This window comes from Puntigrus tetrazona, chromosome 15 (genome assembly GCF_018831695.1).
Source record: "Puntigrus tetrazona isolate hp1 chromosome 15, ASM1883169v1, whole genome shotgun sequence".
In the NCBI taxonomy this organism is placed as follows: Eukaryota; Metazoa; Chordata; class Actinopteri; order Cypriniformes; family Cyprinidae; genus Puntigrus; species Puntigrus tetrazona.
Window position 1 is genome coordinate 3076782 of NC_056713.1, and position 27969 is coordinate 3104750.

Here is a 27969-nt window from a genome sequence, read left to right on the forward strand (position 1 = left end):
TTGTAGATATGGGGATGATAATGATGATTCACATGAGGATGGAATGGGCAAGTTTGGTCATGCTTTGGCTTTTGGACAGTATAGTAATGGGGTGTTAGGACCCACAAAGACCACAGGTTCAAACAGTCCTACTGGCCTCACTGGCACTTCTTCCAGCCTCCAATTCAGGTACTAGGCACAACCCTGCTTAGTTTCAGTGGGCAAGCAGTCATGGGGTATAGGATGATCATTTATGTTAACATAGATTCATATAACAGTATATATACACACTTACATACATATTATTCAAAGAAACTTTCCTGAGCCAACCACTAGATGGCATCAAAGCCCTTCTCAAAACTACAACCCATATTCACACTTCAAACTACTGAAATAAACATATTATTAGACTTTTGCCCAATATAACACTATTAGGAAAAAGTACCGTAAAGGAAATTGTAGAACACAAACTAGGAAAAATGGCTCGAGGCAACAATATTTGCAGCCTTGCAACCTGCAGTGTACAGCATTTTTGTGTAAATCTTTTTGCCAGGCAATTGGTTTAGTCTATTCAAAGTTTCTGACTCTTATGACAATTCGTTGGAGAAAAAAAAAAGAAAAAAAGAGGAGTTTCAGATCCTAATTTTTTTGTCTTGCTTGTGGAAAGCTACAGAGCCATTTAAGGGACATGGTGATATGTCTAAAACAATGAGGTAAGAGAAAAAATATATTTCAAAGCACACAAATGCAAGATCTAAGTTTTGTGAGTGAACCTCAATTCAGAGAAAGTGCCTCTCTCAGACAGCAGCATATAACCGCAAATTAACAAAAACTCTATAGGGCTTCTTCAATTATTATTGAAGAATTTCAGCATTTCTCTCAGTCAATACAGAATGTTAACTTAACTCACCACATGGTTATGAGCTTGTAACAATGTTTAACATACGAAGGAAACATGCAAGTATGCAGGGAATGTGTGAAATCGTATGGGCTTGCTTTGGGATCATATCGCCTGCAGTGTCAATAAAGTAAATGACATTTGCTTTATGCCAGTGGGAAGATATCTGACCTAAAACATTCGAACAAGGAGAACGCATGAAAAATGCATTAAATGGCTGTAATTCCCTGCTACAAAAGGTTTACCTCTGCAGGCTGTGTACTTGTCTGAGGGATGTCAAATGTCAGAGATGTAAATTACAACCCAACGACAAAGATTTTAGACATCTGAAAACGAAAACTGGAATTGGAGCCATCCACAAGAATCAGTTCAGCTAAAGATGAAACTTCTGCCATTGTGATATTTATATGATATTGAAATATTTTTTAGTATTTGAATCTAGCTCCTATCATTATAGATTTCATTACTGCTTGTGGACTTGAACTGCAAGGCTAAACAAAAATATATGTACTCAATACATGTACAAAAATATGTGTAGCCACAACTTAATTTGTTCATGTGAATTAAGAAACCATTATTTTATTAATTTTTAGTTAGATTAAACCATGGTCACAAATAAAGAATGATTGAGAGCTCTTTTCAGCTTTGTGGTATTCAACATCAATCTTTGTCTTCATAGGAGGGTGATGTCATCGGCATGGAAGCTTTAAAAGCAGGTGAAGTGCAAGCAACTGACTTCAGCTTCACCTCACACCAGGAGGCGCAAAAGCAGAGCATTGTCACTTGGGTCTGAGTCGAGCCTTTAAACCTACGCCTGATCTGAGATCCGGACTTCAGACTAAGAGGGCTCCATCAAGTCCTGATGGTCTTCTAACTCCTGTGTCTCTGATGTTGTGCTTGCTCACATGAGAGAGCTGGGGTTAAGACTAAACGGCATGAAAAGTGTGCTTTCTCCAGCAAAGAGAACCACTTTTCTTGGTGTGCTGTGGGATTCAACCACAAAGCAGGCATGTATGTTCCCTGCAAGGTATGAATCGATCCTCACTGCAGTCGCGAAAGTGAGAGAAGGCCGGTCACTCACTGTCAAGCAGATTCAAAGACTGCTGGGTCTGATGGCACCTGCGTTCAATGTGATATCTATGGCCTGCTGTACATGAGACCCCTACAATGGTGGCTCAGGACCATGGGTTTTTCCACAAGAGGAAAGTCCCTTGGTATGATCAAGATCACATCCAGTTGTGTATGTGTCTTAGACAAGTGGCCACTTGGCCCACAATATGTGGAGTGGTATCCATCTCATGTGGCACATCAACTGGCTGTGTTTCAAGCACTGAAAGACTTCCTCCCAGACCTAAGAAATCACCATGTGTTTTCTTGCGCAGGTGTGCACTGACAACACATAAGTGGTCTCAAGTGATATCAACCAACAAGGAAGTATGTGTTCACACCCCTTATACAAGCTGGCACAGATCTTTGTGTGGTTCCAGGGCACACTCCTCTCACTAAAAGGCACCTACATTCCCAGGCAATAAAATTTTAGAGCAGACATTGTGTCAAGGCAGGGACTGAGGACCAGGCAATGGATGCTTCACCCCAAGAAATGGTCAACTTTTTAATTATTGTGATTATGACTTTAGTGCAGACTACATTGTCAGTAGCAAAGACTTTTATATTCAAAATGGCCAAAAAGGAAATTATTATTATTAATTTCAACAACACCTTGTAAGTTTGCAGCCAACACATGCACTGACCAGCATTGTCATGATACTTTGACAAATATACCTCTTTCCACAGCAGACAATAAAACTAATGTTTTATTAAAAATATAAGATAGACCTGAAAAATGAATGCTGCATCAAATGCAAGTGATCACACTTATTGTTAATCAGTGTTAGCTAATTTGGGCTGTTAAAGGCAGGGTAGGTTTTTGTTTTGCTGAAAATGTCATGCTGGCTGAAAGACCTCAAATTTGGATAGAAATCACTTAAGTTAAAGAGGTCTAAATGTATTTATGCCCATCTGTGGATGGCTTAGGACCATGAAATGTTTGTTCAATCATCTCATTTGGTTGAAGGCAGGGCTCACCAATAAGGAATACCCGATAGCCCGGGGCCAGCGGAATGTTGGACAGTAGACAGATTTGTCACTTGCCTGATCATGCCACTGCAGGGTCTTCATATTGTATTATTTGCATGTTATGTATTTTTATGTTAATAAATTAAAAAAATCATGAGATTAAAAAAAAAGCATTTCTGTTTGAAAGAAAACTATTTAATAGCACTCGCTTGCTGCTTTCTCAATGCCATTTGTGTTAAAATGTTACATTAAACGGCCGTTACAAGAGGTCAGAGACGCGAAAGATGAACGCAAAGAAGAAACAAATACTGTAGCAACACAGTATGATATTGATATTTATTTGGTATTGTAAATATCGATTGTCATAAAACAGAAACAATAATAACAGCAGCTTTGTATGTGTGTGTCAGTGAACCAACCAGGCCACTAGAAAAATCTTTAGTGTTGAACCCTGCAAGGGCTATGATAGGTTGGACAGCTGCCTGTCAAAGTATGAATTGTCATCAGCATGTTCCAGTATGCTATTGCAAACTGAGTGAGAATGGAGGGCATTATTATTAAAAACGTTTACGTATGAGATACTCTCTATATAGAGCACTAGGGCACTATATAGAAAAGAAGAAATGTTGAACAAATTAATTATTTGTGTTTTCTTTGCACACAAAAAGTATCCTTGCTGTCTATGCAAGGGTTTGCCGCAAAAATATCTTTAATTTGTCTTCCGAAGATAAACAAGTTCTTACAGGTTTGGAGCAATAATTAATGACATAATTTTTGGGTGAACTACTCCTGTAATTTTTGTTACATTCAAAATCTTATTGACTTACAAATATGAGGTTTTGAATGGTCATGACACATTTAGAACTAATCATTTAAAATACATTTAGCCCACTGTGGGAAATATGACTGATAAACACGCAGACAGTTTTGTGAACCTATGGCTCATCAGACACCAAACTGATGAAGGAATGTGTTTTGTCAATCATTCTCTGAATCCTCTTCATGAGCTATTAATGAGAACTGCTGGTCCTAAAAGATCTCTGCAGAAGCAAAGGGCAACACAGGAGAAGAAAAATCAAAGTGAACTGGGAAAAAAAGGGTGAAACATCCCACAATATAACTTTCACGAGTTTGCACTCACACATAATCATAGTAAAAGTAAGCGTGTTTGGCATGCTGTCAGGGAGGGGCTCAGAACTCTGCGGACTTCCAAGTCCAGAGTTTTTTTCCCTCTTGTCCCTGGAGAGTGGAAAGAGCTTGCATGCTCTTGCTTGGGATGGCCACTGCGGTGGCAGATTTTGTATATGATCATCTACTGCTGGAGCAGTCCACGGCGGTGGGTGCAGTGCTCCTGCTTGGGATGGCCATTGCGGTGACAGATTTTGTGGTAGATTCCGGAGTAGAGTAGGACTCATTTGAGGTGCTTTTGGAACCAGAATCGTGAAACAGAGCAATTGGAATAATATGTGAACAGAGGGTCGAGTGGAGTTTTTGTTTGGCATTTCCTGTATTGGAAAAAAGCACTTGAAAGGTAAAAGTAGGAGTTTGGGGTTAAAAATATATATTTAAAATGCCCTTTTTTGGACTGGTCAGTTTTACTTCATTTAATGGCCAGGCATAGGGGAGAGAGATTTGGGCAGAGTACAGCTGGTGTGGGTTTATCTGGTCTAATGAACGGAGCTGGTATGGGCGAGGCTGGTGGCTTATGGGAGTTGGAGCTGTGGTGCCTGCTGCATGGGTTGCCTGCTGGAGACTCGAGGGGGAGTTGCTGGTGTTTGGGTCCTGGGCTTTGCAGAGGCTAGCAGAGGGCCTTCTACCGCCGCCTGGTGGGCAAAACTTCATACAGGTGCAGAGGCTGACGCCTCAGGTCTTCCGTTGGGAGAATTACAGCTTCTTCTGTTTTTTTCCTTCCTTTTGGCTGGAGGAGAAACATTTGGTGAAGCTGTGCCTGCTTGGTAAACCAAGTACAGTGAGAGGAACTTGGCTTTATTAGTGCGGCAGAAGAATGGAATGCTTGTGTTTGGGAGCGCTTGACGCAAAGCCGAATTGCCATTGCGCACTTCAGAGTTTGCTCCTCAAGTGTGCCTCCTGGGATCTGGCATAACGTTTTCCCGCCCTGCCACCCTATCCACTCTCCGCCAATGTCTCCGCCTACGCTCACCCTCAGCACACCATCTGGTGCTGGGATTCACCATGGGACTGCCAGTCAACCAGGATCCCTCACCTCGCCATCCAGCCTCCGAGTTCTGGACTCCACATTGCCCTGTAGACCCGTCGGCTCCCCCTTGGCTGCTAGCTCCCTCCTCTCCACAGTGGCCCATCAATCCACCAGCTCTCCAGTTCCACCTTGGTCTGTTGTTGACCATCGCCTTGGGATTCCCCTCATCTGGCTTCACCTCGTCCCTCCATCCCTCCAGCTCGGTCAGGCTCCTACATCCCCCAGTTTCACCTTGCGCCTCTGTCATTCCTGCCTCACCGCCTAGGTCCTCCTGCTCCTTGGTGTCACCCTGGCACTTCGGCTCTCCGTTTCTGTCTTCTACACCACCTGCTCTGCAGCCGTCGGTTGGCCCCATGGAGTCGACGGCCATTCCTCCTCCATGGCTCCTCCCTCCGTCGGCTCCACCATGGGCCATCTTCATGGCTGAGCTCTGGGTCCTATGGATCTCCTCCTGCTCCGCACTCCTCCTGTCTCTTCCCTAGCTCCTCCTTCCGGCTGTTCCTCCATGGATTCTGTTTGTTTTCTGGACTCTGTTTGCCAACCCCTTTCTGGGGGTCTGTCCTCCACCGAAACCTCCAAGTTCCTGTTCTCCCCATTATATGTTTTTCTCACACATCACAAAAGCGTGTTGAATGAAAGCTTATGACATTTGGCATGTAATGGTGGGAATGAATGATTGTTATTTTGTTGTTATATGGGATGTAGGAAACGTTTTATAAAGTACAGGACATTGCAGAGATGCCATCTCGAAATGGGGGAAGCTTGCTAATGAACACGTTCCTTCAGCGAGAACTCCATTGACCCTCTGCAGCTTCCACTCTGGAAACTTCCAAAGTTGAGCAGCCCAACTACAAGAGACTTTCACAAACGCCCATACAAAACACCTGGGGAATTCCAAAGACGTCATCCAAGACGAGCGCTGTGACCAAACAGGGAAGCCAGGATTTCCTCAGATCTCCTCAGTTTCGGTAACACAGACAAAGTTTCCCTCTCTTAACTGAATGGTGCAAAGTGAAAAGCTAACAATAAGCTAAGTTGCAATCTTAGAACTAGCAAATAGACTTTGGACTTCATTAATCAATTCCTTCCCAAACTGTTTGAATGTGTGTGCGTGCGGATGTGTGTGTGCATTCTTAGCTTAGTCATGTTAGTAGAAGTATAGTTAATATAGAAGTATCGTCAATAAACATTCTGTTTCATTGTTAAGAGTTGTTGTCTTGTGTGTTGTACATTGTAAAGTCAAACTCCACACAGATCTGCGCTACCCAGATCAGAATTAAGAATTAAATCAGATAAACGAATAAGTAAATACCAATTTGTTGTTATTTTGCTGATCACAACATAAATAGAACTGGTAAGATACATTTAACTGTCCTAAACGCCGAATGGATTAGTCAATAAAGTGTATTCTATGAATTTCATGAAACCAACTCGAATTATTAAAATTGGATTCCCCAAATATTGATTAAAGAGCTAATTCAAATAATAATTCATATTAATTATCAGATTACAGTATGTTGAAAGGGCCAGAATGCATAGGATGAAAGGGCCATCATATATTAAGCAGATTGTCTACTAATATTCCAATGACTAGTAATTGACTTTATAGTTATAGTTAGTATATGTCACGCTAGTGTTTTGCGAGACAGAGCACTCAACAAGGAAAAATAAACTTAATTTTAATCTACTAGGAACGAAATAAACAATAAAGTTGTTGCAGGTAGACAGGAAACAAAACCACACGCAATAAAGATGATAACTGACAATAAAACAGAATCAAACTGGAACTTAAATACATACAGGAATTGACTAAACTAATAAGACACACCTGAAGACAATGCTACAATTAACAGGAACGGAAGGTAGGGCACACAGAGCACATGGCACAAGACAAAAACAACAACAAAAGGAGTCCACATGTGTGATAGTAGAATGTCTAAAGTGGACTATCAAACTAAAGTGTTAACCAATAAATAAAACAATAATCAAAAAACTAAATTAGTTAAATCAAACAAAAAATCTATCATCAAAACAATAAATAAAACAAAGCATTAAAACAATAAATAAAATAAATAATCTTAGCCTGGTGACTGAAAGCATTGCCACTCTCACTGATACTGAGCTCAAAGTTGATAATTACTTTCACCACTACGCAATACATTTATTTAATAAATGTTTGTAAGCTTTATGATGCACCGCAATAACCCTGTTACTACAAAGAAAAATGGCTGATAAATTATGTTTCTGATGTCTGATCTGTTAACGCTGAAAGAACCATCTAAAGCGTGACTCATTCCTTAGGCTAACGCCTCCTCCAAAAAAAACTACTGATTATTAAGCACAACACATTACAGAAAATGAGTGATGAAGACTTTAATCAATGCTTAAACCCAGAATAACATCTGCAGAAGTTTAGAACACAATGCAGCAGACTTGTCTACTTATTGACTTTCATTTATTTGCTATGGGGGTGTATTAAAGACAGAGAACATTTGTGTGGGTTGGTAATAAGGTCCCAGCTTAATTAGCACAATCAGATAACAAACCCTTCTAGACATCAGAATTTTCACCGCAAGTCTGCACCTACATCACTACCAAAGAGAGGGACGTCAAATTAGAAACCAGATTATCAAATGATTTAAAATTATCCCAGATACAAAACAAGGTTTAGACAAATCAAAAAGGTGCAATGTCCAACTAGTGGACTAATGGCTTAAATGTGGGACTAATAGTTTTAATGTTTTAATTGGGGGCATTACATATGATACATCATGTCAATTCAGATTTTAGACAGGTGACAAGCTATAGCCTTCAGAATTACCACTTCCTGCCTCTATTGAGAACATCTCTCAACACCAATCAAGCTTAAATGATATGACGAAGTGACAATGAGAGGGAATGATGAAGGTTGAAGAAAAACAATGCTGCCAGGTGTTGGTCTGTTTGCTTGTCCTTAAGTTGAGCTTTCATTGCTGGTGCAAACTCATTTTCACTTGTCACATATTGCCGCTTAGGATCGCTTTTTTGACCCTGAGGAACTCATTTAGCCGGTCCTCCATTATTTTCATACAAAAAAGCGGTATGAAACGTCCTCCGTTGTTTTGCTGGGTTTAAGCATTTAATGATTTGCAAGCAATAATTTTATATAAACGTATACTTTCATTGGAGTACGTAACCCCACCCCTACATTAAACCTACCCACTTCTGAACAATATAAAACACATAGCAGGCAAATAAAGGTAGTAAAAAGCATTACAAACAAAGGCCAGTACACACCACTCTCATTGGGTTGACTGCGAATGATGAGTCAGGCTAGTATGCTTGATGTGTTCCACTCGTCGGCCCAATTCAGCATCTTGATCTTACCTAAGCTTTCCACTTTGTGAATACTATCATAGCAACATGACATGCTTGAAATTAATAAAGTTATCAACAATATATTCAAAATGATATTCAAAATAGTAAGAAAGCACCACTTTGTTTACATTTCATATCTTCTATATCTTTCTTTGTTTCTCTGTTTGAATTATGAATATTTTCTATTGATAGCTGCTGAAGTAGACAACTAACTCATCTCACACAGATGAAGAACATTTACCATTGGCTTTACCAATGGCAGTCTGTGCTGTGTGTTCAAGCTCTGCTTTTTTGTCCAACACTGCAGATGCGAGGCAACAACAACGTCAGCTTTCTTTGCCACTAGCTCTTTAAATTTGGCTTGATGTGTCCCAGCTTTTAAATATAGAGAATAGAAAAATGTTGGGCATGACTGAAAGTTTATATGGGGTGTATATTTACTCATCTAATTTGCATAGTGTGACACCATCAGGGGCAGCTATCTTGCATATCATAATTTTCAGTAAATAGTAGATATTGAATTAATGTTTTAACATTTTTATCATCATTCCAAATAATCAGAAAAAGTGCATATGAACAGTAGCCTACTTTTTGATTAATTCATCAGTAATATTCAGGTAATAACAGATATTGAATGGATGTTTGAAACCAGAGCTGCTCTGACTGGATCCAAAGAGAGTGCTACCTTCATCTCAATTTCTCCTACCCCTGCTGCATCTACATCTAGCAACAGCTCTTCTATGGACACTATGACCTCGGATACCCACCCACTCATTGCGTTTTAATGACAAATGGTACAGTATGTTTAGGGGCAGTGGTTGGGTTATGTGCTCATAAATGTGCAAACAGTGTAATAAAAATAAAATAGTTGTGACTGTTTAAACTGAAAAATCACACCACAACATATATTAAATTATGGTAATAATATTACCCAATTTATAAATTATTTATTAAATATAAAATTCCCAGTGCCTTTCATGTAGGCATACTGAGGCATATGAAACTATCACCTTTTCACTCTCATCAAAGTACTTCCAACATCATAATTTAATGCATGCTGTAATACTCAACTCTTTTTGCAACACAAATTTCTCTTTTAATATCATATGCAGAAGGTCACCTTGTAGGGTAATCTCTGGATTTAGAAAACTGCACACAAGCAGGTGTGTATTAATATTTCAGATCCTACTTTCTGTCCTCTATGAAAGCATGACATGTTATGTCCTGACCTGTCCCGTGCACAGCTGTCCCTCTAGGGACAGACACAGTCAGGCAAGGTTAAAAATCAGCCAGACAAGCAGGCACAATCCCATCTGCCTGATGAAAATGTCACATTGAGACAGGCAATGTCCCAACAGAACAGCAGGACAACATAAAGAGGAGGGAGACTCTGTATTCACAGAATAGAATATTTTAGATATAAAGTAAGTTCATCCTATACTTTTTAGAATTTTAATCCTTATTTATTTACAATTCAGTTTTTTCTTAATCATTTAATATGAATGTGACAACACACAACAGTTCTGCCTTATAGATAAAAGACAAGCCATCTTGTCAGTGCAGATGCCAATAGAAGCTCGGGTTGCTACAGAAACAGTCAATGTTCTGAGTCACACTTAGGACTCACTCACACAAGGAGTTTGTACCTAGATCACCAGATCCTGATGCACACACCAAGTCATTTACACTATCTGACACATCTGCGTTTAAAATTGATCTGGAAGTTAAGTGATGTCTGCAACTGAGCCTGGTTTCTTCCAAGGTTTTTTTTTCTCAATTCTGTATGGATGGGGTTTTGGTTCCTTGCCGCTGTCGCCACTAGCTTGCTTTGTTGGGGACACTTACTTTCTAGCAATTACCGTCAAATTGATTACAGAGACTGTCTCTGCATTTAATACCAAATTGTTCAATCTCATCATTATACACCCCTATCTACTAGTTTATACTGTTCAGTGCTTTGATACAATCTTTGTTGTTAAAAGTGCTATAAAAAGCAGTATGATTCAAGATGGTGCTGCGGATGGCTGCCTCGGTTTGTTGCTCCTTGGTAATTTTACTGTTTTTGTTTGTTTGTCCTGTTTTAAGTAACCTTTTCCCGATCAGCTTTCCAAGAGACATCAGGAATAACTGACAAAATATTTTTTTGCAGACTTTTGAACATTCGAGAGGCGGTGGATTATGCTTTTACATCAATGAAGGCTGGTGCACAGACGTGACAGTGTTAAAGGAGATGTGCTGCCCTGACTTGGAAGCTCTCTTTATTAACTGCAAGCCTTTTTATTCGCCGCAGGATTTTTCCTCATTTGTTTTGGTGAGTGTATACATCCCTTCCTGACACGTGCGTGAGCATCGCTCTAGAACAGCTGACTGATCAGATCGTACACACAGAACAATGTTACCCGCACTGTTTCATTATCATTCTCTTTGATTTTAATAAAGACAATCTCACCCATAAGCTGCCTAAATATAAACAACATGTAACATGCCCCACAAGAGACAGTAACACACTGGACCACTGCTACACTTCCTTTAAGGGTGCATACCACTCTGTCCCCAGAGCGGCTTTGGGACTCTCTGACCACTGCTTGGTTAGTTTTTTACCAGCCTACAAGCAGAAACTTAAATCTGCTAAGCCTGTGGTAAGAATTGTAAAGAGATGGACCAGCAAAACAGAGCAGGATTTACCAGCCTGTTTCGACTGCAATGATTGGTGTGTTTTTGAGGCCACAGCCACTGATATGGATGACTGACACTGTGACATTCCCACCAGGAATTTTTTAATCACATAACAACGACAAACCTTGGTTCACTGCTAAACTTACATATCTTTGCCAGGCCAAATAAAATGCTTTTAGAAATGGGGACAAAGCCTTGTATAAACAGGCCAAGTACACACTGAACAGGGAGATAAGAGTAGCTAAGAGAAGCTACTCTGAAAAGCTGAAAAACCAGTTCAACGATCCTACAAATGTGTGGAAAACCCTGAAAACAATCAGCAGCTACAAGACCCCAGCGCTGGAGAGAATCAACGTTTAGCAGAAGAACTCAACACATTCTACTGCAGGTTTGAAACACCCCACACAGCCATCAACACCATTCCCATCCCTCCCCCTACTATGTTCTACCCTGGACTCATAATCAGGGAAATGGATGTATGCAAAATCTTCAGGAAACAGAAGATAAGGAAACTACCCAGCTCGACGCAGTTTCACCAGCCTGTATTAAAGCCTGTATTAAAGATGGATGACAGCTGGACAGCACAGGCTTTAATACATAAAGCCTGTGCTGTCCAGCTGTCATCCATCTTCACACTGATTTTCAACAGATCACTGGAGCTGTGTGAAGTCCCCTCCTTTTCAAATGCTCCACCAGCATCTCCATCCCAAAGAAACCTAAGATCACTGGGCTGAATGACTACAGACCTGTTGCTCTGACGTCTGTGGTCATGAATTCATTTGAGAGACTGGTGTTGGCCTACCTGAAGTACATTATTGGCCCCTGCAGTTTGCTTACAGAGCAAACAGGTCCTTGAATGGTGCAGTCAACGTGGCACTTTTTCCTCCAACATTTGGACAAATCAGGGACGTATGCAAGGATTTTGTTTGTGGACTTCAGCTCTGCTTTCAACACCATAATCCAGGACACCCTCCAGAATAAACTGACCCAGCTTCCCACCTCCAACTGTCAGTGAATGGCCAGCTTCCTGGCAGACCGGGAGCAGCTAGTGAGGTTGGAAAACTCACATCTAGGACCTGCACTATCAGCACTGGTACCCGCAAGGGTGTGTTCTCTCCCCACTGCTCTTCTCCCTCTACACAAATAACTGCACTTCTAAAGACCACTCTGTCAAACTCCTGAAGTTTGCAGACGACACCACAGTCATCGGCTTCATTCAGGATGGAGACGAGTCTGCTTACAGAAGAGAGGTTGAGCAGCTGGCTGTCTGGTGCAGTCGTAACAACCTGGAGTTGAACATGCTGAAAACAGTGGAGTTGATAGTAGAATTTAGGTGAAACCCCAGCTCTCCCCCTCTCAGCATAATGGACAGCACTGTGGCAGCAGTGGAGTTATTCAGGTTCCTGGGCACCACCATTTCACAGGACCTAAAGTGGGACAATCAAATTGACTCCATTGTGAAAAAGGCCCAGCAGAGGTTGATCCTTCGTCAACTGAAAAAGTTCAACCTGACACAGGCTCAGATGACACAGCTGTTATTGAATCGGTTCTATGCACTTCTTTAACTGTCTGGTTTGGGTCAGCCAGCAAATGACATAAAGAAGACTGCAACGGACTGTCAAGACAGCTAAAAGGTTAATTGGTATGCACCTGCCCGACCTTCAGGACTGTACAACTCCAGAGTGAAGAAATGGGAAGGTAACATCATCACAGACCCCTCCCACCCTTGACACAACCTGTTTGCACTTCTGTCCTCAGGCAGACGTTACAGATCACTGTGCACTAAAACATCTAGACACAAAAACATTTTTTTTTCCCTCAATGCTATCTCCAGCCTGAATCAGCTAATCACCACCTGTTCTTTTTACTATCAATATCTCGGTATCTAACCACAACAAATTCCTTGTGTGTTTGCACACAATTGGCGAATAAAGCTTTCACCAATCCAAGGGAATAGAGATGATTGGTATCTAGAATACATTGAAAGGGGGTTAAACCAGTAGAGGTTTGACAAAGAGAGTTCTGGGCATATTCGGCCCATGGTAAATACTGGCTCCAGGTGTCCTGATGTTGAGAGCAGTATGATCTCAGGTAGTGGGAGATCTCCTGAATCTTCCGCTCGGTCTGGCGTTGGTTTGAGGTGATAGCCGGATGATAGGCTGATGAAGGTCCCAAGTAGTCGAAAGAAAGACTGTCAAACCCCGGAGATAAACTGGGGCCCTCTGTCCAACACGATGTCTTCTGGGAGTCCAAAGTTTCAGAACATATGGGTGACCAGGGCCTCGGCAGTCTCGAGAGCTGTTGGGGGAGCTTTCAGAGGTATTAAGAATCGGTCAAGAACAACAATTAACCTTGTGAGGAGGGTAAGTCAGTAGTGAAGTCTACTCCGAGGTGAGTCCAGGGTCGGTGGGGAATGGGCAATGGCTGTAATTTAACTTCTTGCAAGTGGCGAGGCGTGGTAGTGATGGCACAGTATTTCTGCTGTAGGAGCGAGAATGTTCGCCTGCTGCCAGGGTTTCCCAGTAGTGGAAGTCAAAGGTTTGAGGGAACATAGGTAAGGCCTTAAGGGACTCCCTGTGGAGTGGGTTCCTCGAGGGTTGCGGCGCATATTTCTTCATCAAGTTGCCAAAGGATCAAGGCGCTAGGAAGCGGATGGAGGTAGTACAGGTTCGGGAGACTCTGTGGGGAGTTCAGGAGAATACATATGGGAGGAGCCTTAATGCCTTAATGTTCTTATGACCGGGTATATACGTGATTTGGAAGTTGTAGAGGAGTGAAGAATAGTGACCAGCAGGCTTCATGGGCGTTGTCATTTTGCATTTTGCAGATACTGAAGATTTTTATGGTCAGTGATAACAGTAAAGAGGAACTTTGATCCCTCCAGCCAAATGTCACCACTCCTTGAGGGCGAGCTTGATGGCCAGCAACTCACAATTACCTATACCATAGTTTTTGCTCTGCAGGTGAGAGCTTCCTGGAAAATGTACGCACATGGATGAAGCACTCAGGGTTTCAGACCAGACCACTGCGAGATGATGGCCCCACTCCTAGATCAGCAGCATCCACTTTCAAGCCATGAATGGGTCTGGGTGTTGGAGGATGGGAGCGGTAGTGAAAAGGTGCTTGAGATGACTGAAGATATGTTGGGCTTTCGAGTTAAGGAGCCGAGTTAAGGCTGTAGTTCCTGATGAAGTGATGGAACAAGTTTGCAAAGCCAAGGAAACGCTGGAGCTCCTTCACTGTGCTAGGCTCCGCCCAGTTAGCCCAGTTGGGTGGCTCATTTCTTGCTAAACAAATTGGAGAAGGTGTGATAGGCAGCGGGGATGTTGACAGGAGTGGCTGTGTCGGGGCTTTCAATGAAGGTGGTGTGAATGTGGAGTGGGTGGATAGAAGATTTAAAGCTCGATGACAGGAGGCAGTAGCCAAGGTTCTTACATTCCTGACTCCACTCTCGAATCGCCTCTGTGCTCCAGTTGATGATAGGACGGTGCTTAACAAGCCAGGGTCGGCCCAGGATGACATCCAGGGTGGCTAAGTAGTTTGCGGGATCTTGTTGGAGAGAAAGCTCACTGGACGGGAAACTGGGAGCTGGATCAGTTGAAGTGCCGGCTGAGAGGTGTTGCGACACGTTGATGGTCTTTTTGATAAAGATGTCAAGGTTATCAAGGCATTATCGCTGTAAATGACCATCTGCTTATGTATCTGAGGTCTAAGTTCTTTAAGAGAAGTTCCAACCACTAATAGCCACCAAAGTTTGGTAAAGTAAGGTATAGTCGTGGATATTGGAACACCCTTGTCGTAGATTGATTAGTTCGTCATTATATGGATAGGGGGGTGAGAGCAGTTCTGAACACATCCTTGAAATGGCTGATGAATGTGGGGAGAGAGGATAAAACAGGGCTCTTGGCAATCCGTCTGGTGAGGAGGGAGATAATGAAGGCGATCTTGGAAAGTTCATTGGGGAAGCTGCAATGGCTTCTATGTAAAGGGAGCCCTGGAGGAGGAAGCCATTACAGCTATCTGGCTTACCGGAGTAACTCAGGGGAAGTAAAAGGGGCATACTATAACATGGAGAGGCGTTAGCTTCCATGGAAGAACAGTTCCTTTGTTATTTGCGGGGCTGGAATCCTGTCACGTTCAAGCACATGTGTTTACAAACACAGAGGAATAGGTAAGTAACTTCCAGAAAGTTAGAGCTAGAGAGAGACACTACCCTTGAAACGGGTGTTGGTTTGTCCGCAGGTGTGTAAAGAAGATCGTCCTAAAAGCACGAAGAACAGGGGAGCCACATAGCTGTGTCCATGCAACACTGATTCCAGCCGGTGAGTGAGAGGTGAGTATATAAAAGGTGTACTTGAGATTGATTGGGTGGTTATTGATCACGAAGACTGGGGCTGAGGGGACGTGCTGAGGATGTGACATTAGGACTGCACAAGCACATGGCACCATTATGCTGCAAAGATGTAACAGGTGAAAGGCGAACATTACACGACGGATCGTCATTTCCAAAAGGCAAATATCCCCCTTTCAGAGTCAAAATCAGTGAATAAAATTTCTAACATATACTCATTGTAACTTTTTATTAGCCATTTAGTGAATTTCTCTAAATAAATCTCACAGCTTGATCTTAACTGCTTCCACATTAATGACACGATAGCTCACTTGCTGTACAATTTCAACGAACATTTTGAATAGGAACATGACATAATTTTGATCTAGAATCAAGTACTACATATATGCCATTTAATTTATTTAATGTTTAAATAAATTGTGATTGTAATTGTATCTGTCTGTTATATATTGTGTTTTATTGACAAATGGTAAGTTTAAGGGCATTGGTCGGGTTACATAATCATAAATGTGCAAGACATTGGATACACTAGCACAAAATATAAGAAAAACGGTATTACATTTTATTAGTAGGTTTGATGAACAGCTTTGGAGATTCAGATTTTTTTTTTATTTGAAGACATAGAAGGTGTATTTAGATTACTCAAATAGAGGATCCGTATCTTCTCCAAATTAGTGCAGAGTGCATATAACCGCATTTTAATCAGGACAAGAGATGAGTGGTAGATAGCCTTTATCACTTTATCACCACTACATATACTGGGTTATGCCATATGGGTTATTCAACTCACCTTTAGTCTTCCAGGGTTTCATGAATGAGGTGATCCGAGAGTTCCTCCATCAATTTGCAATTGTCTACATCAATCTGAACTTAGCCGAACATCACCTCAACATCACATAGGTCATCCAACGGCTACGGGAACATCAGCTCTATCTCAAATTGGAGTTCCACCATGCCAACATCCAGTTCCTTGGATATAGCATCAGCTCAGAGGGCATTCAACTGGAGAAGGGAAAGGTGATCCTCATTCAACAATGCCGATTCCACAGTCAGTGAAAGAAATCCAGAAATACCTAGGATTTGCCAACTTCTATCGTAGGTTCATGCGCAGGCTGGATTTCACATGCTGTAGGAGGGGTTTAGCACATCCCCCAACTTCCATCATCCAGATCCTCAGCTCCCATTTGTTCTGGAAGTAGATACATCCACACCTGAGTCGGGGGCTGTGCTGTCTTGGTATCATAGCGAGCCTTCACCCTTGCACTTACTTCTCCAGGAAGCCAACCCCTGCAGAGAAGAACTACGACATCAGAAATTGATAACTTCTGGGCATCAAGTTTGTGTTGGAAGAGTGGCAATCCCATTCACTGTCATCACTGATCATAAGAACCTACAATATATCGGGGATGCAAAGCAACTGAACCCACACCAAGCATGCTGGGCTTTAATCTTCACACGTTTTCAATTCACCATCACTTACTGTCCTGGAAGTCAAAACCACACGGCAGATGCTCTTTCCCGTATTCACGCTGCAGATTAACCCTCTGAACCTGAGCCCACGCTACCTTCCACCTTTATAGTTAGTCCCATCCAGTGGGAGATAGATCACAAGATTTGTGATGCCTGTGACTCGCACTGAGCCAGCTCTGTTGTGAGGCCCCTTTTGGTTCATGACATACTGGGCTTTGGAGACCCAAGCAGCCAGCAAACCCTCTCACTCCTCCAAGTGCAGTACTGGTGGACCAGTATGCATTGTGACGTCATCAGGTCCTTAGCTGCTCAGTCTGTGCCCAGTCTAATACTCCACGCCATCTCCTCATAGGCAAACTAGTACCACTACTGATCCCCAACCAACCCTGGTCCCACATTGAAGTGGATTTTGTTACAGATCTGCTTGAGGCTGAGGGTCACACCTGTGTTCTGGTCATCGTCGATTAATTCGTGAAGTCCTGCAGACTGATTACCCTCAAGGGCTTGCCCACAACTGAAACAGCAGAGTGCATCTTCCATCAAGTCTTTCGTCATTATGGCCTGTTGGAGGTCCCCAAATTATTTCCAGAGTTTGTAGATCATTTTTTCATCTCCTCCGTTGTAATTGTCAGCTTAGCTTCTGGTTACCACCAGAGTAATGGCCAGACTGAGTGCAAGATCCAAGAGCTTGGATGTAGGAGGTTCCAGCTATTTTATATCATAATCTGACAGAAGAAGTCATTACCAATAATTTAACCTGCCTACCATTTAACGTGGAACCTGCCAGGGCTGTCCATTCTCACTGTTATTATTTGTAATGGCCCTGGAACCTGAAATTGCAGGTCTAGAGCATTGGATTTCATTGTGCAAAAAATATAATTTTATATTTAACAAAACTTAAAGTACTCAGTACGTAATAAATTGATTACACCATTTTGAATATTTTCAGGTTATAAAGTTTATCATTCAAAGTCATCTGTACTTTTTCTTAATAAACAGAAGAGGCTCCAACAATACAACATTCCTATGAAACTTCTATAGATGGATATAGATACTCGTGAATCAAAGTCATTCCACGAATAAAAAAAATCTTATCTCAGCCAATTATGATAACTGAAGTGTTTGAAAGACTGAACAGATGGCTATCTCTTCCTCTTACTACTATTGGAAGGGTGAACATCATTAAAATGAATACACTTCCTAATTTTTTTTTTTACATTTTTGTTTCAGTCAATCCCCCTAACTCCTCCTCCATCCTCCATCAAACATGAATAAAGCATTTGTTAAATTGTTAAAGTACCAAATCTGCAAATTTATAAGAGCTAAGACTCATTCATATCAGTGTCCTACCTTAAGTAGTTTAGAAAAATAGCAGTTAAAGATTACAGTGCTAAATACAAAATTTCTGTATTGTAAAGTAAATTTGTCAATGCTTCTAAAGAATCTACACATCATAAAAGACTGGCTTGGATTAATGATTTTCAGATGGATGTTACAGAAAATAAATGTGTAGAAAGATGTGTTCGAGAGCAAACATCAATCTGTGCCACTCTGAATTAAAGAACTGTCATCTTGTACAGCAAACAGAAAGACTAACTTAAACAGAAAATGCACATATTCCACAAGATTTGGAACTCTTTGCTACGTTTTTAGATGAGAATGGATCGACTATTGAGCTACAACAATTGTGTAAATAATATGCTCATTACCCCCTTATGTATTTTTTTAATTTTACTTTTATTTAATTAAGTTTTTTCGCTTTGTGCATGTGTGTTAATGTTATATATGGCTCTTATGTTGGAGATGTCGGGTGGATGGCTATTATAATAGCTAGAGTTTCTCATGGTTAAGAGTAGACCGTTTTATCTGCCACGGGAGTTCACATCCACCATCATAACTGCTGCTTATATTCCTCCCAATGCTGATGCCAAGCTTGCTATGAACGAACTTCATGCAGCCATCAGTAAACAACAGTCTGCTCACCCGGAGGCTGCATTTATTTTAATTTTAATCACTCTAACTTGAAGGCAGTACTCCCTAAATTTCATCAAAACATTTTCTGTCACACCAGAGGAAACAAAACTTTGGACCATGTATACACAAACATGGCTGAAGCCTATGCTGTGACCCCCCTTCCCCATCTAGGACAATCGGATCACCTTTCTTTGTTCCTCACCCCAAATACTCCCCCTCATCAACCGTGTGAAGCCATCAGTGAGGACCATCAAAGTCTGGCCAGCGGGGGCTGACTCCACACTCCAGGACAGGTTTCAATACACAGACTGGAGTATGTTTGCTTCCCAGGCTACCTGTGGCTCTCATACGGATATAGACCACTACACTTCTTCTGTTCTGGATTACATCAACACCACCATAGACAGTGTTACTACCCAGAAACAGATCACCACATACCCAAATCAGAAGCCATGGATGAACAAGGAGGTGCGCCTTCTGTTGAAAGCACGCAACACTGTCTTTAGATCAGTTGACGCACAGGCCTACAGCACTTCCAGGGCAAATCTGAAGAGGGGCATCAAAAAGGCCAAGTACTGCTACAAGCTGAAGCTAGAGGAGCACTTTTCCAACTCTGACCCTCGACGCATGTGGCAGGGCATCCAGGCCATCAGTGACTAGAAACCCAACCACTCCACCTAATGTCTTCTTTCTGAACAAGCTTAATGACTTTTACGCTCGCTTTGAGAGGGATAATAATGAAACGGTCACCAAGATCACCCCCTCAACCGACCCACCCATCACACTCACCTCCTCAGAGGTTTACACTGCACTGAGCCGGATCAACGCGTGCAAGGTTGCTGGACCAGACGGTATCTCTGGACGTGTACTACGGGCATGTGCAGAGCAGCTCGCTGGGGTATTCTCAGACATTTTCAACATGTCCCTTGCCCAAGCAGCTGTGCCAACATGCCTCAAATCCACCTCCATTGTGCCAGTGCCAAAAATCTCAAGCCCAGTGTGCCTAAACGACTACCGCCCTGTAGCACTCACACCCATCATTATGAAGTGCTTTGAGCAACTAGTCTGGTCACATCTGAAGGACTCTCTGCCTTCCACACTGGACCCCCACCAGTTTGCCTATCAAGGCAATAGGAGCACTGAGGATGCAGTCTCCATCGTACTGCACTCCGTACTCACACACTTGGACAATAAAAATACTTTTTTTACATTTCAGCTCAGCATTCAACACGGTCATACCCTCTAAGTTAATCACCAAACTCAGAGATCTTGACATTAACACCTCACTGTGCAACTGGGTTATGGACTTCCTGACCAACAGACCTCAGCATGTTAGGTCAGGCCACATCTGTTCCACTACTGTCACCCTCAACACTGGTGTACCACAAGGCTGTGTGCTGAGCCCTTTCCTCTACTCCCTCTTCACCCACGACTGCAGACCTGTGTTTGGATCTAACTCCATCATCAAGTTTGCAGACGATACTACGGTGATCGATGAACGATGAGACTGCCTATTGCAAATTAAATGCAAATTAAAAAGGATTCTTGAACAGCAAATCAGCATATCAGAATTATTTCTGAAGAATCATGTGACCATATTTTTGATAAGATGAATAAAAAAAACTTTTGATTGGTAGGTTACATATGTCCCTCTTACTATATATACTATATAGTGATTACACTATATATACACTATATACATAGTCACAGAATTTGAGAACAAAGTATAACAATTGTAATAATTTGCTCGTTTTGATGTTATATGAGCAAACCAATTTTTAGATTAAACTACCATCGGCAGCGCCATTTATGGTTAACACCAGTGGGACTTTTGATATTGCTTATATTCATGCAAGAAGTAAACCACTGTCCAGCTGTGAAAACCTCATATCACTCAAAACACCTTAGAGCATTAAATCAGACTCACTTCTCTCCCTGAAGTTTGTTGGTTTTCACAATCAAATCCTGGGTTTGTTCTTTGGCTGCCTGTTAACACACAAAACATGAAAGCTGAATTATGGAACTTTTTCAACCCTTTAAATCTTCCCTTCTTTTTCCAAATGACAAAACATGCTATTTAGCTATTTACAAACATGCAGAATTACCTTTAATCTGTTGGTCATTTCTTCACAGCAGGAGCTCATGGCCTGAACATCTTCATTAACGCTCTCTAGTTCCTGAAGAAGAAAAACACACTCAAGTCATATATTGTAGCATAAGTTCACTAGTGCTCCAGAGGTTGTATGCAAAGTTTACTGTTCAAACCACCTCAAAAGTATCATCTTTATATTTATTTAGATGCTTTTTTCTTATTTTAAAGACACATATCACCGTTGTTGTTTTATTATATATTATTATATATTATACATATTATATTGTGATTATATATTGTATTTTTTCTTTATATTTCTATTCAACTTTTATTTATATTTATTTTAGTTTTGATAATTTTAGTTCTTCAACTTGTCTTTTTCTAATTTGCTATTTTAATATATTGTAAAATGTTTGTAAATTATGTTTTGATAATTTTTTTCTGAATTCCTTTATGAATATGACGTTTAAAAGAACATAATTTAATTGAAATATACACATTTATTGTAACACTGTAAAAAATGGTCACTTTTGATCAGTTGAACGTGTGCTTAGTGAAATAAGCTTTCAATTAAAAAAATCTTGCTAACCCAAACCAAATAGTTTTCAGTTAGCTAGAGTATAGAAGTGAAATACATAAATACACTTTGTTGTTTGAATATAATTTAACTTGTAAAATGTAGACAAGTACTAAAATTAATAAAACTGCAATAACTATGAATGAAAGCTAAATAGAAATATAAAAACTCAAAAATACAAAGGAATACTCAAAAAAAATATATACATTTTAACTAATGCTTAAAACTAATAATTAAAAATATAATAGTTTTTGATCAAAAACATTGATCAAAACAACAACACAAGTTATGTAATGTTACAGGATGATTTTACTTATATATACTGCTTTTTTAATTATATATTTTTGAGCTGCTGTATAGATTTGTCGCTGTTAATTTACCTCCTTCACTTCTTTAAATATTCGTACAAACTCTTCATTGATGGACAGGCTGCGTCTCTCTATGTCTCCTCTGAGGTTCCTCCTGGTTCTCAGACTGTTTTCAGTGAAAAACACAGACAGAGATTTCAATGCTTCCAGCATCTCCTAGAAAGAAACAAAAAAAGAAAATGAGTTAAGCAACAAGATCTTCACTGCTGCTTTTTCATCAACTGCATGTTGCCTATGAACATCAAATAACAAAATGTGAAAATTATTCATGTGACAGAAGCTGAATTTCCAGCTGCCATTACTCTAGTACTCAGTGTGACATGACCCTTCAGAAATCATTCTAATATTCTAACTTTTAACACTGTACCATGTTTTCAAAAATCATAATACCATGCTTTGCCATGTACTAAAAAAACAAAACAAACTAATTATATTTTCAGACATAAAACATGATAGTGCCATAGTATTCTTTAATTTAGAACCATACACCTCCAACCTTCTTAAAATAGATTCATACAACTTTTATTTTTATTTAAAATTTTCTTTCTTCCAAACCTTTCCAGTGTTTTGTCACCCTCGATTCTTGGTGCTCCAGCTGTCCATGTTTTTATCTAGGTTTTAGTAGCACAGAACACCACACTACTGAAATATTATTTACCACGTAACATTATTTTTTTAATAATATCATGGTACATTTTTTGCCACTTATATGACTTCTAATTAAGGACTGGGGATTGGGGTTATCCATGTTTGAATCAGAGACACATTATGGCTACACATTTTAATGAAAATTAACTGAATGTGCAATTTAATATATAAATTAGAGAGACTGAAATTATGCTAATTCGTCTTTTTTATTAGTTACACGCAAAAAAAGTGTAGTAACAGGTGCATTGAGATCCGACAAGTTAGCAAAGGCGCACGGACTGTCACAAACCTTGTCATTATCCAGCCTGGTCTCCAGGATCTTGTTAAGTTTTCTGGATAGAGGGTTGTTGGGCTGTGATGATGCATTCCCGCTGCTGTTAGAGGTATGATGGTTTAATGAATCAAGAGACAGCTCTACTTTAGTTTCTGCCATCATCAACATCCACGTCAACCTCCAGGAAGCTGTTTTGAGTAACCATAAAAACGTCCCACTGCAAAAAGAGGTCGACACATTAGTTCCGCGCCTCGAACTGTTGACATTTGCGCAAAATCTCCAGAAACGTGTCACGCTTTGAGGGTTTAATTGAAGTGAAATGTTTCATGGTGTAATGTTCTAAATAAAAAAAATAACGATTTAAGTGTTTTCATTTCATTATACATTCTAATGATAATGACAACTATATAATATTGATAGACCATTATTATAATAATTTACGTTGTTTATTAAGAGAGAGAGAGTGCTTTATTGTTTTGTTTTTGTCTTGTTCAGTGTTCAGGGACTGGGGATTTAACCACTTGAACTCTTACGTTCATAAAAATATTATGAAAATAAAATAAAATAAAATAATAATGATAATGATGACAACAGTGGTCTTTTAAGGTTACACAACTTCCTGTCAGTTTAAATCCCCAACCAATGGCACCTATAACTGCTGTTAAAATGCAACAAATCTCTTCAAACCAGTGCCTTGACATTAACTTCACCTTGCCAGAGGAAAAAGGGGTTACCTTGCCAATGAATAATCACAGCAGCTACAGATATTGCACCCAAGAGGGCAAAACAATTGAATTTCAGCCCATTTTTCTTCAGAGGGATTAAATGGAGAAAGGGGGTGAGTCACAGGGTTATGCTCTTTGTGGTGTTTCTGGATGTGAAGTCTGTGAATTATTCACAGCTGTGGTCACTCCTCCATCATGCACCACTTTGCACCAGCATCTCTTGAGCTTTACACACATGCTCCATCCCCTCCATCCTATCAGCCCTATTAAACTCTCCTATGCTGTGCTGTAAGCCAGCGTCAATGGCATTAGTCAAATCTAAATTTAGATTATTTATTTATTTTTTGGCTGAAATTTTATAATGTATGTGTGTGTTTGTTGATTACAATTATATAACTGCTACTGTTAGTTGTATTATTTATTATTTACATTTTTACTTTATATTTAGTTGGTTTAGTATATGCAGTTAGTTTAATATTTTAAATTAAATCTATATTTTTAATTAAACATATTAGCCTACCTGTTTATTATTATTATTATTATTATTATTATTATTATTATTATTATTATTATTATTATTATTATTATTATTATTATTATTATTATATACTTTTTTTCTTAACTAAACTTTTTATTTACCCCAGTACTCCTTGTGGCCTCTAGGGTCAACAATTGTATTAATTATTTCCTTTTCTTTGTTTTGTTTTTTTCTGATTGTTGGCTTGCTTGTTTTCTTTAGGTTTTTATTTTATTTTTATTTTATTTTTTTATTTTACTTTGATATATACACTTTTTTTTGTTTTTTTTTTTGTTTTGTTTTTTTTAATCTTTTTAACCTGGGCTTATATGAAGTGTTTTTCCCCTTTTCGCGTTTGTTCAGAAACTGATTTTAAAATATATTTATCCCGTTAAACATATACACTGGAGTAAAACGTGTGATAACTAGCTCCTCTGTAATTAAAAGGCAGCAGGACTGTGGGAGGAGCGTCGAGTAAGTGAGCCAAGAGAGCGCGCACCGGACTCGAGTAGTATGACTGCTGCCACACTGCGCTCAGTACGTGGACACGGACAAATATCAATATTTCTTGTGTTTTCTGAAATACGCTGGGATTATTTTAGCGCTTATCTGCAGGAGTGACAGTAAAATAAACAGAAAGATACAATCAGATCTCAGCAGACTCCATGTAAGGAATTTAATGCATGTTTTCTGCGCGCGTACAGCGAATTGCGCCCCGTTCAGCGGACAAAGTTTATTTCTTCTCCACGGTCCCACGAAGCTGGACCGGAATTTGAAATTAACACACCTGTCAGAATATATCGATGTAAGTTTTCACATACGATGTTATTTTGTAATCAATGTTTATGGTTTGCATGATGGCGTCTTTTTTCGTGGCAGCTGTTTATAACAGGACTGTCATGAAGTGGCACTAATAATAGATGATCAGTCTGTTGAGCTTTGTAGGATTTTTTTGTATTGTTATTTACATTCGTATTATTAATACCTAAGATTACATTACAGGACTATAATAATTCTTAACATCCTAAAATATAAATGCACATGCATGAGCACAGTTGATATGTCATGCATATTATGTCTTATTAATAAGAGTTCTAATTACTGTATTATTATAAATATAAACAGTAAAAGGTGACCCTTAAAATTAGTTTCCAATCAAAATTTTAACACATGAAACAATTTTAGATTTTTTTTTATTATTCTTCTTTGCTAGTATCACCCTGTAATCTTTTGTGTAAATGTTAGGTATTACTCCATACTCCATACTTACTTATATGGAAAAAGGTTAAATTAAACTTCAGTGATGAAGCTTGACATCATTAGTTAATGTTAGTTAGTGTTATACAACTATGATTAATATATTTCATATCATATTGCAATGTACAACTAATCATTAACACTGGGAATAAAATGTGCAGTGAAATTATAAAATTTAAGTGGCCAGATACATTTGGAAACATAATCTCAATTTAAAACAGAAGTTTGTAGGTTGTTTATAGAAATGGTACTGCAACTTTTGATTTGAATAAAAAAAACAAACAACAATATTTTACTGCCCCCAGACCTTTGAGTGGTAGTTTGACTGAATTCTGTTGCATATATAACAGGGATTGTGAATCTTTACTGTGAAGACTGAGGGGTGCTATGTATTTTATTGCTTCTTCCTAGGTGACAGCTCACAGAACCTTGGTGAAGACTGTATGGATGTAGACATCCCCTTTCCAACAACACAAAAGGATTTTATTTTTTTTTTGGGTGTGATATCCTCTTTTCGAAGTTCTCTTCTGGAATTGTGGCCAATATTTAAAGACATTTCTCCAGAATGGCATCCAGCCTTACATGTACTGGGATGATCTGGGCACTGGTGTCCCTGCTGAGTGCAGCAGCTTCCTGTGTGGGGTTCTTCATGCCCTACTGGCTGCTTGGCTCACAAATGGATAAGCCAGTGTCCTTCGGTACTTTTCGACGCTGCTCGTACCCCGTTCGGGATGAAGAGAGGCAGGCTACAATAATGCTGGAACAGTGCGGGCGCTATGCAAGCTTTCAGGGTATCCCAAGTGTGGAGTGGCGGATCTGTACAGTCATGACAGGGGTTGGATGCGGCCTGCTGCTGCTGGTGGCACTCACAGCGGTCATGGGCTGCTGTATATCAGAACTGATCTCCAGAACAATTGGACGTGCAGCAGGGGGCATGCAGTTTCTTGGAGGTAAGTAATAGAATGTAAACCTGACGAGTATATCTGGTTTCACTACAAACTTTTTTTTTACAGTTTTTTTTTATGTTTACCAAGGCTGCATATATTTGATAAAAAATACAGTAACAACCGTAAAAATGTAGATATATTTTTTTTAATAAATACACTGAATACAAAAATAAATTAATCAGTAAAATCATGTAATGGTAAGGCAGAATGTTTCAGCATTTTAAAAAATAATTAATAAATAATAATAATAATAATACAAACTGACCTCAGACTTTTGGACTTTTTGTTCTACAGGCAATCATAAGCCACGTTACGTGCATACATGCTACATGCATAATTAAGATTTGTTTTCATGTGTGTGGTATATTTTTTCCTGAATATGAGATGAAAATATCTGTGCTAAAATCAGTATAAGCATATGTCAGGGTCATTATTGATTGGTACTAATATCATTTTCACTTGATGAATGTTCTTATGTTACTCATATTTATATCATAATGTTGAGGTCGTCAAGTTCAAGACCCTTTTGCTTTGCCTCTAGTTCAGAGAACATTGATTCCACCCAGTTTAATTCAGGGTGCCTTTGCCTCAGTAAAGGAGAGAGAGGGAAGGAATCTGATTGAGTTTAGACTGGAAGCTGAAGCCAGTAATTCCAAACTCAGTTTGTTTTGTTCTCACCTGCAAGGTACCTTTTATTTGCTGCTCTGATAGTCTTGAGCGCTTTTGGCACATGACAGCAAAGGTGAAACAAATACTGCGTAGAGTGTCTTAGAATAAAGTTTGCTTTGTGTGGAAAATGCGGAAAGTTCTAGTGTGGCTCTTTGTTCCCTGCTGTTAAAAATGTGTTATCTTTATTTATCTTTGTCTTCATTAACTCAACCACTTTGTCTCTGTTGTGTCTCATGTTCAATCTCATTAGCTCAGAGTATGTGCGAACTCACAAAGCAACAGCTAATCACTTTTTTAGTTTAGCCTCATAATGCAAATTAAAACATTAGCCACACCAAGGTAATGGGTTTGATTCCCAGTATATGAATGAACTAATAAAAAGTATACCATGAATGAAATTGCTTTGGATAAAATTGCCAAATAAATAATGTACATGTAAATGAATGCCACTTATTTTTTTAACCTTGACTGCCAATCACCTGCTTCTTTTCTTTTTTGTGAAACCTCTGTTCACTATAAATTCTACAAAAGATAGATATAACCATATTTTAGTCTCTTGGAATATCCAGTTTCAATTAGAAATACAATAATGTAAAATGGGTTTCTTGTTTCTGACTTTTAAGTATTTCAACCGTAAGCTTTAGAACTTGTATGATGATGCTGAATGATGCTGAAATGATGCTTTAACAACTTAAAACTTAAAAAAGCAGCTTTTATTACAATATACATGAATAAGTTTTGCTAATACTGTATGAATTTTACATAACCAGAAAGCAAAGCAATTGAGCTCAATGTATTTTATATTCTGAATTCATAAAATGGTTTTGTGGTTAAAGCTCACTCACTCGTTGAAATTCATGAAAATGCAAACAATTTGCATAATACTAATTGTCAAA

At 39.6% G+C, this 27969-nt stretch overlaps 2 protein-coding genes across 2 annotated transcripts in view; one reads left to right on the top strand and one right to left on the bottom strand.

Annotated features, from left to right (window-relative positions):
- LOC122359190 (conserved oligomeric Golgi complex subunit 6-like) overlaps positions 1 to 23164 on the bottom strand; it is a 58921-nt gene extending 35757 nt beyond the window's left edge. The window contains 4 exon segments of the mRNA XM_043259451.1: positions 20927 to 20985; positions 21105 to 21176; positions 22049 to 22192; positions 22974 to 23164. Coding sequence (XP_043115386.1) covers positions 20927 to 20985; positions 21105 to 21176; positions 22049 to 22192; positions 22974 to 23126 — 428 coding nt within the window. The 5' untranslated portion in view covers positions 23127 to 23164.
- Positions 23165 to 24683: 1519 nt separating this feature from the next.
- Positions 24684 to 26920, top strand: LOC122358529 (LHFPL tetraspan subfamily member 6 protein-like). Its single transcript, XM_043258369.1, has 3 exons — positions 24684 to 25005; positions 25869 to 26407; positions 26699 to 26920. Exons 2-3 carry the CDS (start codon positions 26023 to 26025, stop codon positions 26743 to 26745), a joined length of 432 nt encoding a protein of 143 aa, XP_043114304.1. The 5' UTR covers positions 24684 to 25005; positions 25869 to 26022; the 3' UTR covers positions 26746 to 26920.
- Positions 26921 to 27969: the final 1049 nt, after the last annotated feature.